Genomic DNA, 22,427 nt, shown 5'->3' with positions numbered 1-22,427 from the left:
AAGGGTCATTTAACCCCCCCCCCAACCTCACCCATCAATAGGTTGTGATCCACAGGTTGAGAAACTGATATAGAAAGTTTCAAACTAGCCAGGGCTGTGTAGTGAGGCCCTGCTTAAAATTTTAGACATTAAATATATGTGTATAATGATCTCATTGAATAATTGGATATTTTTATGAAAAAACAAAGTTTAATAAATGCCATATTGATTTGTATTTTCAATTATTTAATTTATAATAAGAAACTATTTTTTTTCTCCCAGGGCATAAAACCAGCCAGCTTCAATAAAGTCGCAGACCCCGAAGTGAAAGAAATAATTGAAGGATGTATTCGACAAAACAAATCTGAAAGGTGGGTGGCATTATAACAAAGTTGCATGAATGATGAATGCATCCTGGATACTGTAATGTATATCATGGCATGCCATTCGACAGTTTAGACATGCTGAATTTGAACTGACATTTGTGTTTGTTGTGACAGATTTTAGTCACCATCAGCTTAATAATGAGATGAAATAAGTTTTTAAAGATGTAAAACAGGTAACAAATTGCTTGTTTAAGTACTTCAGAGTGAATAGATTTGGTTTTATACCTTTGTGTAAATAATAATGATAAAGGTGATATGGATATTTTTGTTCACAGAGTATTCTATATTCCTATCAAAATTTTTATTTTTATATAGATAATTGCTTTAGTATTGGCTTTCACTTCCTTTTATTTTGAGCTACGTATAATTACTGGTATAAATTGGTAGTTTCATCTTTTGATTTCTTTAAAGATTTTTTTATGTGCATGTGCTTGTGTGTCTAGGTGTATGTATGTGCACCAGGTGCATGCAAGTATTTGCAAAGGCCAGAAAGGCATCAGGTCCCCTGGATCTAGAGTCACATGCATCTGCGAGCTATTCAATATGGATATGACTAACCAAACCTGCATTCTCTAAAAGAGCAGCAAATGTTCTTAATTGCTGAACCATCTCTCCACCCCATTTTAGCTATTTTTTAGTGTGTCTTTCAGAAACATACTTTATTTACATTCATATTTTTATAAACCCATCACCACTATTAATCCTCCAAATATTTCTTCATTCTTAACTATAATGTAGCCACTAATAATTCAGAATTCTTCCTTCCAGACCCCCATAATCTCTATTCTACTTTCTTTTTAAAAATATTTTTAGATCTTAATATATCATCTTCCCCCTATCCTTTCCTCCCTCCAAATCCTCCCTCACGCATGACGTGGCCTCTTTTTCTTTTATTGTTGTAGGTACACACATGCATGTATACAGACACATAACAAAGTTCTAAATACATATATCACTACAACCTGCTCAGTCTGTATCATGTTACTTGTATGTACATGTTTTAATGGTTGACCATTTTGTATTGAATAACCAGTTGTGGGGAGGGACTTCTCCTTGGAGATGACTATTTCTCTCACTCTCGGACTTTCTTAGTTGCCTATAGTTCTTTGTTTAGAGTTGAGGCATTATGAGCTTTCCCCCTCCCATGTTAGCATGTCTATTAGTGTAATCCTTGTTCAGGTCATATTTAGCCAGCCATGTTGGTAAGATACTTTATGGGTAAATCTTTCCTCTCATTTCAGGAGACACAATCTCACACACTTATGTTCCTCTGGCTCTTACATTCTTTCCTCCCACATTTTGTAATGATTCTTGAGCTTTAGTTGCAGGTGTTTTGTTATATATGTATCAGTTGGCACTGGGCAACCACAAGTCTGCATTTTGATTGGTTGTGTTTTCTGTAATGGTCTCCACCTGTTGCAAAGGAAGTTTCCATGATGAGGTGTGAGAACTAGACTTCTCTGTAAGTGTAAGGGTCAGTGCTATGAAAGCTTCTCGTCATTGTTTTGTTGACTTTTGGTGTTCTTGTTTTCTCAGTGGTACTTTGTGTTTTAGTAATTATGGCTTTGTAGTCTCCTGGCTATGCTCATTCTCATTTTTCAGATGGAAATATTGCTTACTGTGGATTTTTTTTTGTTGTTGTTGTTTTGGTTTGGTTGGTTGATTATAAATGTTTTTAGACTGTTTATATCATGGAAAGTTTTTCTTTCCCTTCAACTGTGGCAGAGAGCTTTGCTGGGTATAAAGAGCAATTGTGGTCTTTTAGGATTTTGAGTTCATTGCTCCAGGCTCTTCTTGCTTTCTGAGGTTCCATTGGGAAATTGCTGTTATTCTGATAGGTTTCCTTAATATGTAACTTTTATTTTGTAGTTTTCAGTATTCTTTCTTTCTTATGTATAAGTACTGTTTTGTTTTTGTTTTTCAAGACAGGGTTTCTCTGTAGCTTTGAAACCTGTCCTGGAACTCACTCTGTACACAGAGATCTGCCTGCCTCTGCCTTCTGATATAAATAGTGTTTTACCTATGATATACTGTGGGGGTTTTCTTTTCAGGTCTTGTCTGTTTGATGTTGTATATTCTCCTTGTGTTTGGATGGGCGTGTCTTTCCTTAATTTGGGGAAGTTTTCTATGATGTGTTGAAAATCTGGTTTTTACATTCAGTTGGGATTCTTCACTTTTTGTCTGTACCTATTATTTTAAGGTTTGTCTAAGTATATTGTCACTTGTGAAGAACATTCCATGAGGTGCTGAGAAGAAGGTATATCCTTTTGTATTTGGGCAGAATATTCTGTAAATATCCCTTAGGTCCATTTGGTTTATTTTATAACATCAGTTGGTTCCAGCATTTCTGTTTATTTTTTGTATGGATGGCCTGTCCATTGGTGAGAGTGGGGTGTTGAAGTTTCCTACTATCACTGTGTGAGGGTCAATGTGTGATTGAAGCTGTAGTTCTGTTTACAAATGTGTGCACTATTGTGTTTGGGGCATAGATGTTAAGAATTGCAGTGCCTTCCTGGTGGATTTTTTTCTTTGGGTATGTACTATCCTTCCCCATCTCTAATGATTAGTTTTGGTTTGAAGTCTATTTTATCAGTCATCAAAATGGCTACACTAATTTAAGTCAATATCTTTTTCCATCCTTTTATCAGAAGTTAATGTTTATTCTGGTTGTTGAGGTGTCTTTCTTGGATGCCCATTTTGGTAGTCTGTTTATTTTTATTGGAGAATTGAAGACCCTTGATGTTGAAAATTATCAGTGAGCAGTGTTTGCTAATTCCTGTGTGTTTGGTCTGGGATTATTTCCCATGTTTTCTTGGATGTAGTTAACCTATTTAGGTTGGAGTTTTCCTTCTACCATCTGTCTTAATTTAGGGTTTCTATTGCTGTGAAGAGACTGAATATGGCAACTCTTATAAAAGAAAACATTTAATTGGGGCTGGCTTAAAGTTAAGAGTTCTAGTCCGTGATCATCATGGTGGGAAGCATGGTAGCATGCAGGCAGACATGGTGCTGGAGAAAGAGCTGAGAGTTTTATATCTGGATCTGAAAGTAACAGAATACAGTTACAGTGGGTGTGGCTTGAGTATCTTAGACCTCAAAGCCCACCCAAGTGACACACTTCCTCCAGCAAGGCCAAATCTACTCCAACAAGGCCACACCTCCTAATAATGCCATTCATATGACCAAATACTCAAACACATGAATCTGTGGAGTCCATTCCTATTCAAACCACCACATTAGCCATATGTTGTTTATACCTGTGGCTTTCTACCCAGACATAATAGATACAGGCAGATTAATTGTAATGTACAGATATTAAAAGTTTGTGAAGGAAAAATTACCTGCCTGAGCTTGCAAAAGAATCCTTTGAAGCCACATTCTCTTGCTTCTATTCAGAGATGGTTACTTTCTGATATTAAGCTATGGTTATATTCATTATGTATATAGTATAGCCTAAAATCAGAGTTCAGTACATTAAGAAAACCATTGGAGCTTAGTAAGCTTGTGCATTCTTAGAATACTGTCATACAGGAGGCCATGGCAGAAGAATTGAGATTTGGAGGCTAGCTTGAACTATATAGTGAGAATATATATATGTATGTATGTATGTATGTATGTATGTATGTATGTGTGTGTATATATATGTGTGTATATATATATATATATATATATATATATATATATATATATGGAAAAAAGGACATGGTAGCTAGCACACTCTTTTAATCCTAGCACTAGAGATGCTGAGGCAGGCTTATCTTTTTGTGTTCAAGGACAGCCTGGTCTATGTAACAAATTCCAGGTCAGCCAAAGCTACACAGTGAGACACTGTCTCAAATTAAAAACAAAGAAACTACTGTCCTTCATTGAACCACATTAGCTTCACCTATGACATTAGCTTCACCTATGACATTCTTCTAAAGAGGAGTACAAACTAATTAAATAATTCTTTTTTAAAAATATTTTTTAAACAGTCCTTCTATAGCTCAAAGTGCCCTGGAACTCACTATATAACACAGGCTAGCAAATGCCGTGGTATAGGAGTGGGCCATCACACACGGCTTCTGAGTAGGTAATTGTTAATTGAAGTAATCTACTTAAAATATTTGTAAGAATTTGGATTTCTACTTCACCTTATATATAGTTTATGTATCTGGGAAATGTTTTTAGTTTCCATTGATGAGGAGCCATTGCTTTATGCTTAGTAATATAAGCAGTGGCTTAAGGAAAGCTCAATAATCTACCTAGCATTTCTCTTAGGCATACCTTGATGTGTGTTAAACTTTGTTATCATTGTTATTGGTTATTAATCCTTAATGATATCATTCTATATGCATGTAAGTTGACATTTTTGTGTCTCTAGTAATAAATTGAGTATAAAATGTAGTTTTTATAGCAAAACAAATAATTAATAGAAAATATAAATATAAATTGCACTTTTATGCAATTAACTTTTGATCTCGAAAGAATCATATCTTGCTTATAACTGTAAGAATTGATAATGAGATACATATTTTGTTTATTAGGTTATCTATCAAGGACCTACTAAACCATGCATTCTTTGCTGAGGATACTGGACTGAGGGTGGAGTTAGCAGAGGAAGATGATTGCTCAAATTCATCCCTGGCTCTAAGACTCTGGGTTGAAGATCCTAAAAAATTAAAAGGCAAACATAAAGACAATGAAGCTATTGAGTTCAGTTTTAATTTAGAAACAGATACCCCTGAGGAAGTAGCATATGAAATGGTAAGTAAATCTTTGTGATGCTTTCCCTACATGTTACAGTATCCTGATGGATTAAGGATACTTTTTTACTTATCATTGTTTCATTTCGTTTTCTTCTGTGTGCTTTCTTTCTTAATGTATGTTTTTATCGGTATGCTTGCACAAGCATGTATTTTTATTTCCCCAGTACAGGAATTATAGGTGTGTGTTTTTGTTGGCTTTTCGAGATAGGTTTTTCACTGTTTAGTCTTGACTATTCTGGAAATTACTCTGTAGACAAGGCTGACCTTCAACTCACAGAGGTCCTCCTGCTTCTGCCTCTGGGGTTAAAGTTATATGTAGCAATACTTTTTCTTTGGGGCCACCAGCTCACAAATAATGACTCAGAGACTTATTACTAATTATGATAGTTTGGCCTTTAGCTTAGGCTTGTTTCAACTAGTTCATAACTTACATTAACCCATATTTTAAAATCTGTGTTCTGCCTTGTACGTGGCATTATTTCTTTTCCATCTTGTACCTCCTGTCTCTTCTCCTTGTCTGGCTGGTGACCCTGCCTTTCATCTCCCCAGAGTTCTCTCTGTCTCTGGAAGTCTCAACTATACTTCCTGCCAAACTATTGACTATTCAGTTTTTTGTCACATCAGTCATACACCTTCATACAGTGTACAAATATTTCACAACAGGTATGTGCCACTACCACCCTGTTCAGGTGTGTATTTTTATGTTCTGCTTTTTGCACAAGTGCTTATGCTTGTATGTCAAGCACTTTACTGACCAAGGCATCTCCTAGACTCCTGTTTTTATATTTGTATTGTCATGTCATTGTAAAGTATTTTTTACTAGCAGGATATGTTAAATTTGCATGTTTACTATAAAGAACTGTACAACACTGTCTCTATTAAAATAAAATTGGAAACTGAGGAAATGGTTCAGTTGATAAAGTTTCTGTTGTACAAACATGAGGACCTGAGCTTGGATCCCTAGCACCTATGTAAGGCGTTATGTTATAGCTCTGTAACCCTAGCTCTGGGTGGATGAAGAGAGTAGAATCCCTGGGGCCCACTCAGAGAACCTGTTGCACAAAATGAGGTGAAGAGCAATAGAGAAAGAATTCTGATGTTGACCTCATGCCTTCGTGTGCACATACATATCTACAAAATAAATCTTTAGCCCCGAAGAGGATCAGGTTCTTTGCTGTTTGTTATTTTTGGAACTTCTGTTATTTGGATGTTGGACCTCTTGGATTGGTTCTCAGGTATTCTTATTTTTTTTGATTCATTCCTTTGCTGTTTATTTATTCATATGTTCATTCGTTTATTTATTTATTTATTTATTTATTTATTTGGAGACTGGCCCTCATGTAACCCAAAGGCCTAGAATTCATTGTATAGCTGAAGATAGCCTTGAAGTCCTGATCCTCCTCCCTTTGCCTCCCCGTGAAAATTTCAGGTGTTTGTCTTACCATGTCTAGCCTTATTTTTATTGCTATGTAACTTTAAGATTCATTTACTATGAGGTGGGTTTATTGGGAGGTTTAGGGTAGACAAAATTGGATATGTGTGCTTTAGCTAGCTGGTTTTTTCTTTCTTTCTTTCTTTTCTTTTTTTTTTTTTTTTTTGGTTGTTGTTTTTGTCATTGTTTTAGTTTGGTTTTAGATAGGATTGTACTATGTAGCTTTGACTGACCTGGTAATCACAATGTAGCCCAGGCTAAACCTCAAACTCATGGCAAGCTGCCTATCTCCACTTTTTCAAGTGCTGGGATGACCATTCTCATTAACATTTTAATAATCCTTCCATTACCATGAATTTTCTGATCTGCAGACCTTTAAGACAAGTTTTAACTAGTAGACTATATGCTGGATTTGGTGGGACATGCTTATAATCCTAGCACTTAGAGGGTAGAAGTAGATCAAGGAGTTCAACATCACTCTGGGCTACTATATATTGGCCAGCTTGTGTTACTTGAGACTCTGTGTCAGAAATAAAGAAGCAAACAAGCAGACTGTAGGACTAACTATGGTATGCCCTGGTATTTCTTCAAATCATGTTCTCTGCTGCTCATCCCTGTTCATTAGAGAAAAAATAGAACTCTTTCCTGTTCTTACACTATTCTAATGCCTAGTTAGATATAGCAAGTATTCTGTTTTGAACATACTTTCATCTGCTTAGAATGTTGATCTCTGATCCAAACTTCATCTATAGTTTTTCAATAGACTCCAGTTCAAAACTATGCCAATTTCCTGTTTCCTCCAGAGAGATTTTTTAAAAGTTTTTTTCCCCAGCAGCTGATTTCTGCTTCATGTTAAGCTTATTTCCACCTTATATCAACAGATAATGTACGCAAGTAAGGCAAAAGACCATTTTAGTTAGCTATATTTCTCTGATGTCAGTACTGAGCATGCTGTTACTGAATTTTGAGGTAGGCTTTGTAACTGGCATCACAACTTCCTCTTTCATCAGTCCCTGAAGTGTTATCAATTAAAGGCCTTCACATGTACATATGTCCAATTTAAAAAAACATATAGAGACAAGCTATTAATTATTAGTTATTTAATAAGATTTTGAGTTTGTTGTACAAAATATTGATTTAAATAAAGAAGTAGTTTGTTTATCTATTATGTTTTCTTTTTAGGTCAAGTCTGGATTCTTCCATGAAAGCGATTCCAAAGCTGTTGCTAAGTCCATTAGGGACCGTGTGACACTGATCAAAAAGATAAGGGAAAAGAAGCCTGTTGGATGCTTGGAAGAACGCAGGGATTCCCAGTGCAAGCATGTGGGAAATGTATTTCCTCAGCAGCAGACTACAACTTTACCACCTGCTCCTGGTACACACACTGTAGCTGAATGTGAAGAAACAGAAGTTGATCAGCATGTTCGACAGCAGATTCTACAGGGAAAACCACAGCAGCAGTGCTCCTCTGTTAGAGGTACAATTATAAAGACAAAGAAATATTTAATCATAGTTCCTTGTTTTTAAAGTGCATTTTTAGATTTTTTCTAGAATATTCTGTTATCTATAATTTTATTAATCCTCTTTAAAACTGTTGAAATATACAAAATGATTTTCTTATCTTAAAATCAAGAAAACTGGGCTAGGAATTTTTTCCAGTTTGAGTGCTGCCTAGTATACAGGAAGCCCTGAGCTTGATACATAAATTGGGCATGATGGTACTTACTAGTTATCCTAGCATTTGGAAAGTAGAGGCAGGAGGATTAGACGTTCATGGTCATCCTTAGCTAGTTCAAGGCCAGACAAGAGTATACAATAGTCATCTCAAAATACATTTAAGAATGTTTTTAAGTGGCTTGCCTAATGTTCTAGTTGCAGAAAGATTATACTATAACAACTATTCCAGTTCAGAGAAATGATACTAATAACATTTGTAATGGGTTGGAGAGATGGCTCAGAGGTTAAGAGCACTGGCTATTCTTCCAGAGGTCTGGGGTTCAGTTCCCAGAAACCACACGGTGGGTCACAACCATCTATAATCAAATCTAATGCCCTCTTCTGTCCTGCAGGTATACATATAGAGCTCTCATCCATAAAATATAAATAAATAAAAATTAAAAAATAACATTTGTAACAATCTAGCATAAATCCATGAAGGAAATTTAGAACTAAAGATAAAGTTTATTTCTTAAGAAGAAATTTTCTAGATGTTAAGTGCCTTAGTATTTTAGACTGGAATGGAAACGTAAGATTTCTAGTTGTTGGCTTTTTTTTTTTTGCAATAATTTATCATCTTTTTTTTTTTAAAACACAGTAAGGCGTATGGTGGCACAGGCCTTTAATCTCAACACTCTAGAGGCAGAGACAGACAAATCCCTGTGTTAGAGGCCAACGTGGTCTACAAAGTGAATCCTAGGCCAGCCAGAGCTACATAGTGAGACCATCTTAAAACAACAGCAACAACCAATTAATTAATTAAATATAAATAAATAAAAAGTAAAAAGTAAAACCACAGTATTTGTGTAATTATATACAATTGATTTACAAAGGAGTTACTTTTTTTTTAATTTCATTTTGCATTCCAACCACAGTTCACCCTCCCATTTTCTAGGAGAAATGGATCAGGACATTTATATTTTACTGAAATCATAATAGCAAGTACACATTAGGTAGGATACACATAAAACATTGGTATATGGGGTTAGTTGATTTTTCTTCCATGATATCTGTGTTTTTCTTCTTGGTTTATTTGTTTTCAAGGTGATTTTTTTTCTAACTTTTTTATATTTATTTTTACATATCAATCCCTCTCCCTCCCTCCCTCCCTCCTCCCTTCTTCTTTCCCTCACTACACCCTCACATGCACACCGACCACCCTCCTCTGCCATTCCCCTGTCCCCCTACCCCCACCCAACTCCACATGTAGGATGATGCCATCCAGGAGAGTTCATCTAAATCTGTCAAGTCATTTGAAATAGGGACTAGGACTTCTCTCCTGTCTCTAGGTTAAGGGAGTATTCCTATGGGGGATGTGCCTGCAAGGTCCTTTTATGTACCAGTAATACATCCTGGTTCCACTGTCTGAGGTCCCTTAGAGTGTTCAGGCCTTCTAGCTGAGAGCCATGTTCAGGGGGTCTGAGTCAGTCCCATGCTGGACTATCACTCTGGGGGCCTGTTGGCTCCTCCTTGTTCAGGTCAGCTGTCTCTATGTGTTTCTACAGCATGGTCATGTCCTACCTCTATGCATCTGGATTCTAGTTCGGCTCAGTGTTTAGTTGTGGGTGTTTGCTTCTGTTTCCAACAAGTACTAGATGAGGGCTCCATGATGGTGGATAAGTTAGTCATTGATCTCATGATCAGGGAAGGGCATTTATGGTAGGCTTTCCACTGTTGCTGAAATTGTTAGTTGCAGTCAGTCTTGTAGGTTTCTGGATATTTCTTTATGTTCAGTGTTCTCGTCAAACCAATAATGGCTCCCACCCCTTCTCTTTCTCCTAGTTCCCTCTCCAATAATTGGGCTTCTTATTGATTGCTGTGATACTGGTGTGTGTGTGTGTAATCTTTTTTATGTTTATTTGTGAGATTGTATTTTAATTACAACATTTTTCTCTTTCCTTTTCTCCCTCCACTGGCCCCCAAACTCCCCATGTGCTCTGGAGAACTTGTCCCTCCCCCTTCTGTGAGGGACTTTATATGAATCTCTTAGAATACACCTTGTATCCTAGTTCCTCTGGCAATGTGAAGTATAGGCTGGTGATCTTTTGTTCTATGTATACAATCCATATATGAGAGAGTACATACCATGTTCCTCTTTTTGTGCCTGTGTTACCTCATTCAGGATGGTTTCTTCAAGTTCCATCCACTTGCCTGCTAATTTCAAGATTTCATTGTTTTTTTTTTCCCCCGCAGAGTAGTATTCCATTGTGTAGATGTGCCACATTTTCTTTATCCTTTCTTCAGTTGAGGGACATCTAGGTTATTTACAGTTTCTTGCTATTACAAATAATGCTGCTATGAACATAGTTGAACACGTGTCTTTGTTGCATTGATGTGGATCATTTGGGTATATCCCTAAGAGGGGAATTGCCGGGTTCTATGGTAGACTGATTCCCATTTTCCTGAGGAACCGCTATACTGATCTCCAAAATGGCTGTGTGAGTTTGCACTCCCACCAGCAGTGGAGGAGTGTTCCCCTTTCTCCACATCCTCTCCAACATGAGTCATTATTGGTGTTTCTAATTTTAGCCATTCTGGCAGGAGTAAGATGGTATCTCAAAGTTGTTTTGATTGGCATTTCCCTGATAGCTAAGGATGTTGAGCACTTTCTTAAGTGTCTTTCAGCCTTTTTTATTTCCTCTTTTGAGAATTTATTCTTCAGTTCTGTACCCCATTTTTAATAGGGTTATTTGGTGTTTTGTTGACTAGTTTCTTGAGTTCTTTGTATATTTTTGAGATCAGCCCTTTGTCAGATGTAGGATTAGTGAAAATCTTTTCCCAGTCTGTGGGCTGCCGTTTGGTCTTGTCCACTGTGTCCTTTGCATTACAAAAGCTTCTAAGTTTGAGGAGGTGCCATTTATTAATTGTTGATCTCTGATGGGAGATGCCATTATGTATATATGTTTCTCATACTGGTTAATGAATAAAGCGCTGTTGGCCAATAGGAAAGCAAGAGAGGAGGGACTAGGAGACAAGGAGGAAAGAGGAAGTAATAAGAAAGAGTCAAGATGGAGAGTCTGGAGAAAACAAAATGCCTGCCGGCTCCCCGGTAAGAAAAGGCCACCTGAAAATACATAGATCAACAGAAATGGGTTAATACTTAAGACAGAGCTAACTAATAAGAAACAAGTACCAGGGCAACAAAATAATATCAAATACAGAGTCTCTGTGTGTTAATTGGGGCAGGCGCGGCAGCGGGACCAGACTAGGCTGCGGGAGGAAAAACTCTACTCCTTACAGATCTCAGTGTCTATGCTCCTGGAGTTATGTTTAGGAAGCGGTCTCCTATACCAATTTGTTCAAGGGTTCCTCCTACTTTCTCTTCTAAGAGTTTCAGTGTGGCTGGATTTATCTTGAGGTCTTTGATCCATTTGGACTTGAGTTTTGTGCATGGCGATAGACATGTATCAATCTGCAGTCTTCTACACACCATTATCCAATTATGCCAGCACCATTTGTTGAAGATGCTTTCCTCCCCCCATTGTATACTTTTAGCTGTTTTGTCAAAAATCAGGCATTCGTATGTGTGTGGGTTAATATCAGGATTTTTAATTCAATTCCATTGGTTTACTTGTCTATTTTTGTGCCAGTACCAGGCTGTTTTCAGAACTATAGCTCAGTAGTAGAGCATAAAGTCAGGGATGCCTCCTGAATTTCTTTTATTTTACAGGGTTGTTTTGTCTATCCTGGGTCTTTTGTTTTTCCATAGAAAGTTGATTGTTATTATCCTTTCAAGGTCCGTGAAGAATTGTGCTGGAATTTTTATAGGTATTGCATTGAATCTGTAGATTGCTTTTGGCAAGATTGACATTTTCACTATGTTTATCCTACCTATCCAAGAGCATGGGAGATCTTTCCATTTTCGGGTATCTTCTTTAATTTCTTTCTTTAAAGACACAAAGTTCTTATTATATAGGTCTTTCACTTGTTTGGTAAGCATTACCCCAAAATACTTTGTTGTTTGTGGCTATTGTAAAGGGTGATATTTCTCTGATTTCTTTCTCAGACCCTTTGTGGTCTGAATAAAATAGGGATACTGATTTGTTTTGAGTTTATCTTCTATCCTGCTAGTTTGATGAAAGTGTTTATCAGCTGTAGGAGTTCCCTGGTAGAGTTTTTTGGGTTGCTTATGTAAGCTATCATATCATCTGCAAATAGAGATGCTTTGACTTCTTCCTTTCCAATTTGGATCCCCTTGATCTCCTTTTGTTGTCTTATTGCTTTAGCTAGAACTTCAAGTACAATATTGAAGAGATATGGAGAGAGAGGGCAGCCTTGTCTTCTTCCTGATTTTAGTGGAATCTCCTTAGCTTCTCTCCATTCAGTTTGATGTTGGCTGTTTGTTTACTCTATATTGCTCTTATTCTGTTTAGGTATGTTCCTGTTATCCCTAATCTCTCCAAGACCTTTATCACGAAAGGGTGTTGGATTTTGTCGAAGGCTTTTTCAGCATCTAGGTAGATGTCATGTGGTTTTTCTTTTTCAGTTTGTTTATATAGTGGATCACGTTGATAGATTTTGCATGTTAAACCATCCCTGCAACCCATGGATGAAACCTACTTGGACATGGTGAATGATTTCTCTGATGTATTCTTGGATTTGGTTTGCCAGTATTTTGATTATTTTTGCATCAATGTTCATCAGGGATATTGGTCTATAATTTTCTTTCTTAGTTGTGTCTTTGTGTGGCTTTAGTACCAAGGTGATTGTGGCCTTGGAAAAAGAGTTTGGTAATGAACCTTCTGTTTCTATTTTGTGGAACAATGTGAAGAGTATTAGCTTTTCCTTGAAATTCTGGTAGAATTCTGCACTGAAGCCATCTGGCCCTGGGCTTTCTTTGGTTGGAAGGCTTTCAATGACTGCTTCTATTTCGTTAAGTTGTTTGTTCTTGATTTAATTTTGGTAAGTAATAGTTATCCAGAAATTTGTCTGTTTCCTTTGAGCTTTCAAATTTTGTGGAATACAGGATTTCGAAGTATGACCTGAAAATTGTCTGGATTTCCTCTGTGTCTGTTGTTAAGTTCCCCTTTTCCTTTCTGATTTTGTTAATTTGCATGTTCTCTCTCTGTTTTTTCGTTAGTTTGGATAAAGGTTTGTCTATCTTGTTGATTTTCTTGAAAAACCAACTCTTTGTTGCATTGATTGTTTTTGTATTATTTTCCTGGTTTCTACTTTATTGATTTCAGCCCTAAAATTGATTATTTCCTGGCATCTACTACTCTGGGGTGAGTTTGCTTCTTTTTGTTCTAAGGCTTTCAGTTGTGCTGTTAATTCTCTAATGTGACTGTCCTCTGTTTTCTTCACATGGGCATTTCAAAGTGTCCCATGATTTTGGGTATTTTTTGTCCTCATTCTCATTGAATTCTAAGAAATCTTTAATTTTTTTTCTTCATTTCTTCTTTGACCCAGGTATGGTGTAATTGCACATTGTTCAGTTTCCATGAGTTTGTAGGGTTTCTGTGATTTTTGTTGTTGAATTCCAACTTTAAATCATGGCAGTCTGATATGATACAGGGGACCATTCCAATTTTTTTGTTTCTGTTGAGGTTTGTTATGTTGCCTAGTATGTGGTTGATTTTAGAGAAGGTTCTATGTGGAGCTGAGAAGAAGGTATATTCTTTCATGTTTGGATGGAATGTTCCATAGATGTCTGTTAAACTCAATTGGGACATAACTTCTGTTAGTTCTTTTGTTTCTTTGTTAAGTTTCTGTCTGGTTGTCCTGTCTAGTGGTGGGAGTGGGTGTTGAAGACTCCCACTATAAGTGTTGGAGGTTTTATGTGAGCTTTGACTTTTAGCAGTGTTTCTTTTACGAATGTGGGTGCCTTTGTATTTGGGGCATAGATGTTCAGAATTGAGACTTTGTGCATATTCTCCTGTGATGAATATGAAATGACTGTCTTCTTCTCTTTTGATTGATTTTGGTTTGAAGTCTAACTTGTTAGATATTAGGATAACCACACCTGCTTGCTTCTTGGGTCCATTTGATTGGAAGATCTTTTCCCAGCCCTTTACCCTGTCTTTGAAGCTTAGATGTGTTTCTTGTATGCAGCAGAAGTGTGAAGTCTGTTCTCGTATCCAATCTGTTAGCCTGTGTCTTTTTATAGGCGAGTTAAGACCATTAATGTTGAGGAAGAGTAAGGACCGTTGATTGTTAATGCTTATTTGTTTTAGAGTTGTTGTTGGCAGTGGTATTGTGAATATATTTGTCCTGCTTTACCCTTGAGTTCTGGTGAAGTGGGATTACCTATTACTTATGTCTTTGTGAGACTAGTTAACTTCCTTGGATTGGAGTTTTCCTTCCAGAACTTTCTGTAGGGCTGTAGTTGTAGATACATATTGTGAAAATCTGGCTTTGTTATTAAATATCTTGTTTTCTCTGTCTATAGTAATTGAAAATTTTGCCAGGTACAATAGCATGGGCTGGCATCCGTGGACTCTTAGTACTTTTGGAACATCTCTCCAGGACCTTCTGGCCTTGAGAGTTTCCATGAAGAAGTCAGGTGTAATTTTAATAGGTCTGCCTTTATATGTTACCTGTCTTTTTTCCTTCGCTGCTCTTAATATTCTTTCTTTATTCTGTATGTTAGGGGTTTTGATTGTTATGTGTCGAGGGGTATTTTTCTTTGGTCCAGTCTATTTGGTGTTCGGTATGCTTCTTGTACTTTCATGGGCATGTCCTTCTTCAGATTGGGAAAGTTTTCCTCAATGAGTTTGTTGAATATATTTTCTATACCTTTGAGCTGTGATTCCTCACCTTCCTCTATGCCTATTAATTCTTAGGTTTGGCCTTTTCATGGTGTCCCACATTTCCTGGATGTTTTTTTTGTTAGGGATTTGTTAGATTTACGATTTTCTTTGGTTGATATTTCAGTCTGTAGTTCCCGATCATTTGCTCAGTCTTTCTATTTCCAGCATTCCTTCAGTTTGTGTTTTCTTTATTGTCTCTATTCCAGTTTTCAAATATTGAACCTTTCCTTCACCTGTTTAATTGTTTTTTTTTTTTCTTGGCTTTTTGTACTTTAAGAAATTTGTTCATTTCTTCCAGGTTTTTTTTTTTGTTTGTTTGTTTTTGTTTTTTCTTCCATTTCTTTAAGGGATTTTCTTACATTGTCTTTGAGGGCCTCTATCACTTTTATGATGATAACTTTTAAGTCATTTTCTTTTGCTTCATCTGCTTTCGGGTGTTCAGATCTAGTTTGTGTCGAGTCCCTAGATTCTGGTGGTGTTATGCTTGTCTTTCTATTTTTAGGTGTTTTCTTGTATTGCAGTCTTCCCATCACTTCTTCCAGTAGGTGTGGGTGGGGTCTCTCTCTGTGGTACTCCCCAGGTGGGCTTACATGGGTCAGAGGTTCGATGTCTGTAGCTCTGGGTGGTCCAAGCTCTCTAGGATGACTCTCCTCAGGCAGGGGCCCGGTGATGGGAGTCAAAGATCAGGCTCCAGCAGGAGACCTGTGATGGGGGTCAAAGATCCTGAAAGCTGGGATTCAGGATGTTCTATGTGTGGATAGACTGATCTAGCCTGGGACTGGCACTCTCCAGCTGAGGCCTCTTTAGCAGAAGCCTGGTGATAGGGGCCAAGGATCCTGTCTGCAGGGGCTCAGGAAGGCCTGGACGGATAGGCTGATCTCTGGGAGGGGCGGGAAATCCTATAGAGGACCAGCGGTGGGGGTCAGAGACCAGGCAGGTGTGTATTCCCGTGTGGTTCCCGAGTGGATAGGCAGGTCTAGTATGCTCAGAACAGCTCCAGGAAGTTCCCCGAAGGTGGCAGGATTGTTGGCTCCACTCTCTGTCCCAGTGCTCAACCAGAGTGGTTGGACAGTGGCAGGGTAGGGCACCTAGTAGTGGGAGGACAGGGTCTTGTTGGGGGTAGGTAGGGGTGTATCAGAGCACCAGGCTCGCTCTTGATGGGGACAGGACACAGGGGGAGCGAGATCTGGGGCCAATCCATGGAGTTCCCGGGGAAGAGTGTGGGGGGATTTCACCCGAATTGGTCCCAGAGTCACCTCTAGCCAAGGCCTGGTGATGGGGGCCAAAGACTGGGCTGATACTCAGGATATTTCCACGCTGATAGGTGGATCTAGCTGGTGTCTGACACTCTCCACCTGAGGCCTCTTAAGGGGAGGCCCGGCGATGGGAGTCAAGGGTCTAGCCTGCAGGGACTGGGGGGGGGGGGTAGGCGGATCTCTATGAGGAGCCTGGAACTCTGGTAGAGCACTGGCGGTGGGGGGGTCAGAGACCAGGCAAGTGTGGGTTCCAGGTGGTCCTGAGCAGGTCTAGTGTGCTCAGAACAGCTCCAGGAAGTTCCCTGAAGTTCGCAGGATTGTTGGCCTCGAGGTGATCTTATATCATGATCTTCTTGCCTCTTCTAAGTGCTGGGATTATGGGTTATATGCTACTGTGCCTAGCTGCTGCTTTCCCTTGCTTTTCCCCTTTTTCCTTCCTTGCCTTTTCTTTTACCTCCTACTCTCCTTTTCTTACCATCTTACCTCTTATTCCCTACCCCTTTCTCTTTTTTGCAGTGATTGGAATAGAACCCAATGTCTTGTGCATGCTAGGCAAGTAATTCACCACAGAACTATATCTTCAGCTCGTAGAATTATTTTTATGCGTTTTTTTTTAAAGACAGGGCTTCTATATGTAGCCTTGGCTGTCCTGGAACTCACTCTGTAGACCAGACTGTCCTCAAGCTCACCAAAATCTGCCTGCTTCTCTTTCTTATGTGCTGGGATTAAGGGAGTATGCGACCACACCGGCTTTATGTGATTATTTTAAGTTTGCATTATAAAGAAAAATTTAAGACTCTGGGAGATAGGCACTTTGAAGGCTGAGGTAGGAGGATCAAGACTTTGATGTCAGCCTGAGGAGATGACTCAGTACTTGCCTTGCACAAAGTCATGGATTCTGTAACCCAGAACCAACTTACAAAACCAGGTTTGATGTTGTTCACTTGTGATCCCAGTGCTATAGAAGTAGAGACAGGCAGGTTCCAATGTTTGCTGGCTAGTCAGCCCAACCTATTTCATGAGCACCAAGCTAGTGACAGATCCTGTACCAAAAAGAAAGAAAGAAAGAAAGAAAGAAAGAAAGAAAGAAAGAAAGAAAGGAAGGAAGAAAGAAAGAAAAGGTAAGCACCAGTATCTAGTGTTGTACACCTGTGCACACGCATGTGAGTATGTTCTCTTTCTCTCCCCCCTTCTCTCTATCTTTCCTCCTTCCCTCTCTTTCTCACCCATGGTTTTCTGCTACTCTCACAAAACAAGAAAAAGAGAAAAATTTAGGGAAGGAAACACATATCCATAGCAGAGTGTGAATTTATTCTGTCTCAGACCCTGTGTTTGATCCCTTGCATTCTAAGACAAAGAAACTATTGCATACACCACAATGTCATCATCTTGTTGACCCATAAGAGTTTTACCTGTTGGCTATTTGTTTAATTTTGAGACAGGCCACACTGTCTTTGAGTTTAACTTGTAATACAGGCTGGCCTCTAACTTGTGATCTTTTTTGCTTTTATCTCTCAAATGCTGGTATTAGTTGTTTAAAAAGTATTAATTATTAAGTATACATATTTTATCTGAAACTATGATTTTCATAGCAGAAAATACATTAAAAAGAAACATTTAACTGTTATTTATATCATTTGAATATTGTGCTTCATATGTGCCCTTCTACCTTTTGTTCATTTTGTTTGTTAAAGGTGACACTTCATCTGAAGCAGCAGCTGGACCAGTTCTACATTCAGATACTTCAAGTCTTCCCACTATAGCCTATTCTTCAAACCAGACAACTAACTCACAGGTAGTTTTTAGTATCCTACAGGCTGACATACGTGTTCTAGGGCAAATACATTTTTCTCATGAAAAATCTGTCATTGCTGACAAATTTCAGGTATGAGGGAACTACTATTATATTTTCTATATTGGAGAGTTTATCTTTTTTTTTCTATTTACCAGTTGCAGGAGCAGCCAAAGCTGACTCAGTCCCCAGTTTTGCCTGTGGTTCAAGGTCAGTCCTCTGTTATGCCCATATATGCCGTTGGACATGCAGTTGTTTCACAGTCCCAAATTTCTCCATTAAATATCCAGAAGGTCTCACAGATAAAGGTAAGATGCATTTTAGTTTGTTTGTTTTATGAGACAGGGTTTTTCTGTACAGCCCTGGCTGTCCTGGAACTCACTTTGTAGATCAGGCTGTCTTTGAACTCACAGAGATTCATCTGCCTATGCCTTCTTGTGTACTGGGATTAAAGGCATTCGCCACCACCACCCAGCAAGTGAGACAAATTTTTAAAGTGTTTTTAATTTAAGATATAAAATTTTAATTTAGTTTTATTTGTATGAGTGTTTTCCCTACATGTATTTCTATGTACCACATACATTCCTGGTACTTGTAGGTCAGAAGAAGGTGTCAGATCTGGAACAAGAGTTAAAGAGTTATGAGCTGCCAAGTAGGTGCTAGGAATTGAACCAAGTCCTCTGGAAGAGTATCCAGTGTTCTTAACTGCTGAGCCATCTCTTCAGCTTCCATAAGTCATATATTTTAGAGGCTATTTATTAATTCTAATTTATTTCCTATTGTCTAAGATTTTTTGACAGGTAACAATTCTCTTTCATCAGTTAGCCATTGATTAGGTAAAAGCTACTGAAAGTTTGAAGTTATTTTTACCTACTCATACCCAATACATTTCTATTGATAATATACTTAATATTGTGCAAGTAAAATTTAGAAATACTACATTCATTACTACATGTGTAACTTTAGAAGACTAGAGAACTTAGTGCAATCAAAGATGATTTAATTTACTTAGGATTCCCCCTACCCCTTTCTATCAGTTAAGCAGTACTTTCTTTGTACTAAAATTTTCCAAATTGGTTAGATGATGGAGAGATATCTCTTTCAGTTAATTAAAGCATTAAGCATTAAGTATTTCATAGTTTCCTGATTTTTAACACATTCATTTAAACTCTTAGTTTGTTATTAGATTCATTTTTTTTTCTAGAAGAAATTTTGACTTTCAAACACACAAAGCCAGTATTCATTTCTGAAACAAGTAAACCATCTTTTCATGAATTCATGTATCCACACAATATTCTGGTTGCCTATGTCATGGACTCTGGACATAATTGGACTTTTTCATGTCACTCATATTCTTTGCTCCACTCGCCACTCCATGCATGTACTTTCCATCTTTGGGAATAAGATGTTCTAAGCCTGTAGATATTCTCTAGTTAGCATGTGGAACATTGGTTTCTTTAAAGAAATTGGCCCATGGGTAGTTCTAGTTTATCAATAGATTTTTTTGTTGTTTTTCGGACAGGGTTTTTCTGTATTGCTTTGGATGCTGTCCTGGAACTCTCTCTGTATACCAGGCTGGCTTCAAACACACAGATCTACCTGTCTCTGCCTCCCAAGTGCTGGGATTAAAGGCGTGCATCACCACCACCTGGATCTATCAATAGACTTTTAATGATTCCTACCTACTGAGAAAATAAAAAAAGAACATGACATTATTCTTACCTTCAAAGAGCTCATAGTCTTATAGGAGATGTGCACTTGAAAAAATGACAGAGGCATTTAAATTATGCTGGAGTAAAGTTGGTCCATAGATACAGTTGAGAATGTTGGGAGTATTTATAAGTTATATTTTACATATCTGCAATTGACCTCACATTGTGGTTTACCTCATTTATTTCTAAGCATATCCTGTAGGTTGAACATATGCTTAACTTTAAGTGCAATAAGTATAGGTGTTTAAAATGTATTTGCATTTTTGGAAGTTTTATTTGCACATTTAAAATTAACACTCAAGCTGAATGTGGTGGCACATACCTGGAATCTCAACACTTGGCGGGGGGCTAGGGAGGAAGGATCACAAATTCAGCTCAAGCCTGGCCTGCATGGAAAGTTCCAGGCCAGCCTGAACTACATAAGAAGACCATGTTCATAAAATTATAAAGAAGAAAGTGAAAATCACCTATTAACCTGTTATCCTTCCAGCAAGAGACTATAGCCTCTAGATTTGTCATTTTAGTGTATACATATATAATTTAAATTGTAGATAATGGGACTAGACAGATGGCTCAGAGTGAAGTGCAGGACTTGCTCTTCCAGAAAAGACCTGCTCACAACTGCCTGTAACTCCATCTCCATGGGATTAAATGTCCTCTTCTGGCCTCCATGGGTGTACATACATACTGATACATACACATAAGTAAAAAAGTATTAGAAAGGTCAATAATAGACAGAAATGCATATTGTATACTATTCTTGTAACCTATCCATTTTGTTTACTACGTAAAATACACCTAAGCAACTGTCTTAGTCACTGTACTATTGCTGTAAAGAGGCATCATGACCAACACAACTTATAAGAGAACACATTTAATTGGTGCTTGTTCACAGCTTTAGAGTTTCTTCATTATTGTCATGGTGAGTATAATAGCAGGCAGGCATGGAGCTGGACCAGTAGCTGAGAGTTCTACATTCTGATCTGCAGGCAGGAGGCAGAGACAGAGCAAGACTGAACTTTGTATAGGCTTATGAAACCCCAGAGCCCACCCCTAGTGACATACCTTCCTCGAGCCTTTCTAAACAGTACCAACTAGGCACCAAACATTCAGATATATGTGCTAATGGTTCAAGCCACCACCACCACCATTTGGGTCTTTGGGTCTTTTTATGAGCAAACGGTTAAACTCTAGGAATGATTACAACCAGCCTGTACTTATTTCTGTCAACTTTCATCTGTGTTTTTGAGAGAATACTTATTTATTTTAGTTATTATATTGAAAACCTTCATATTTTCTCTTGGAGCATGTTCCCATATTATGTAAAAGTGTCAGATTTAGTTGTTACTATGTCTTTACCAGGTTTTGAATGATTTATATGGTAAGTGCAGTAAATGAGTAGGCATGAACATTATGTTGCTAGGAATGTTCCTAGCTCTTTAATGTATTCAAATAGCATTTATTCATGGGTGTAAGGAGTTTTGTAGAATGAATGCCTAATGCTTATACCTAGTAGCTCTTAGATTACTGAGTGAAAATTTTAGAATACAGCATTATTTATTTTGAATCTGTTTGAAACAGTCCCATTAAAATGGGAAAAGTTTATGAATTTACAATTTGAATTTTCCTCACCTAACACCAGGTCTTTAGAGCAGAAGGACAAACTTCAGCCCAACCCAGGACTTTAGACTTGTTAATTATTGGAGTTTCACAACCAACCCCTTCTGCAGTTAACTTCTCAGACATTGCCTGCTTCGCAGATGACTTTGTAGCATCTAACATTTGGTCTTCAACTTGATCTTGGCCCCAGAAATGGGAATAAGGCATTAGTCAAACCACCATTTGCCAATCAGACTTCTTGTTCCTGATTCTTTCCAGTTAATTACTTCAAACTTGGTTAAATCATTCTTCTGCCCAAAATGTGAGCAGTACACAGAATACTGCTGTAAAGTTTGTTTCCCTTCTAATTCCATTGGGAGGCATTTTGGGAACTCATCTCCATTGCAAAAACTGCAGTGATACATCAGGATTGTATAACTCCAGATTCTTCAGTGACACAAAGCCAGATGTATTTGAAGGATTCTTATTTTCAAGCCACTATTCAGCAGCAAGCTTGATTTTCACAACTTAATATGGAAGCACCACAGGAGAATGTTCATCAAGATTGTGTTCTGCGAGGGTCTAAAGCTCTTTCAAGTCAGCAGCAGCCAAAGGGTGGTTCTGAAAGTATGATTTTGTCCTGGGAATGGCCATCTTACCCTATTCAAAACATTTATTCAGGGCCTCCACCTCCCACTGAAAGTTCTTAAGCAGCTGCACTGTGGGACACATCCCCAGAAACAAATTATTTTCTTAGCATAAATAACCTACATAAGTTTTCAACACAGCCTGTTTATTCACTGCCAGCCTTGAGCACCTATTTTATATTGTACAACCATTGGAGTCACAGCATATTCCATGTAAGCTTCTTATCCAATTATATTTGAGGCTGTGGAGGCCATTCTCATTCAAACCACCACAGTATGTATGTGTTTATTACTAAATATATAAATATAACCTACTTAGTCTATATGATGTTATGTATATGTTTTCAGAGCTGACCATTAGTATCAGGAAAGCTCATTTTGAGTGGAGACAGTCCTCCATTTTCAATGGTC

At 37.9% G+C, this 22,427-nt stretch overlaps 1 protein-coding gene across 1 annotated transcript in view; it reads left to right on the top strand.

Moving 5' to 3' along the window:
• The window catches only part of Wnk3 (WNK lysine deficient protein kinase 3), a 126,493-nt gene that overhangs the window by 46,851 nt on the left and 57,215 nt on the right, over nt 1–22,427 (top strand). Inside the window, exons 6-10 of the mRNA XM_051179541.1 lie at nt 262–350; nt 4,892–5,111; nt 7,728–8,022; nt 17,961–18,061; nt 18,217–18,366. Of these exons, the coding sequence (XP_051035498.1) occupies nt 262–350; nt 4,892–5,111; nt 7,728–8,022; nt 17,961–18,061; nt 18,217–18,366 (855 nt within the window). The remainder of the gene's footprint in view (nt 1–261; nt 351–4,891; nt 5,112–7,727; nt 8,023–17,960; nt 18,062–18,216; nt 18,367–22,427) is intronic.

The sequence above is a fragment of the Phodopus roborovskii genome, unplaced genomic scaffold (genome assembly GCF_943737965.1).
Source record: "Phodopus roborovskii unplaced genomic scaffold, PHOROB, whole genome shotgun sequence".
NCBI lineage: Eukaryota > Metazoa > Chordata > Mammalia > Rodentia > Cricetidae > Phodopus > Phodopus roborovskii.
Note: the sequence above shows the minus strand (reverse complement) of the source record. Positions and strands in the feature narration are given on the sequence as shown.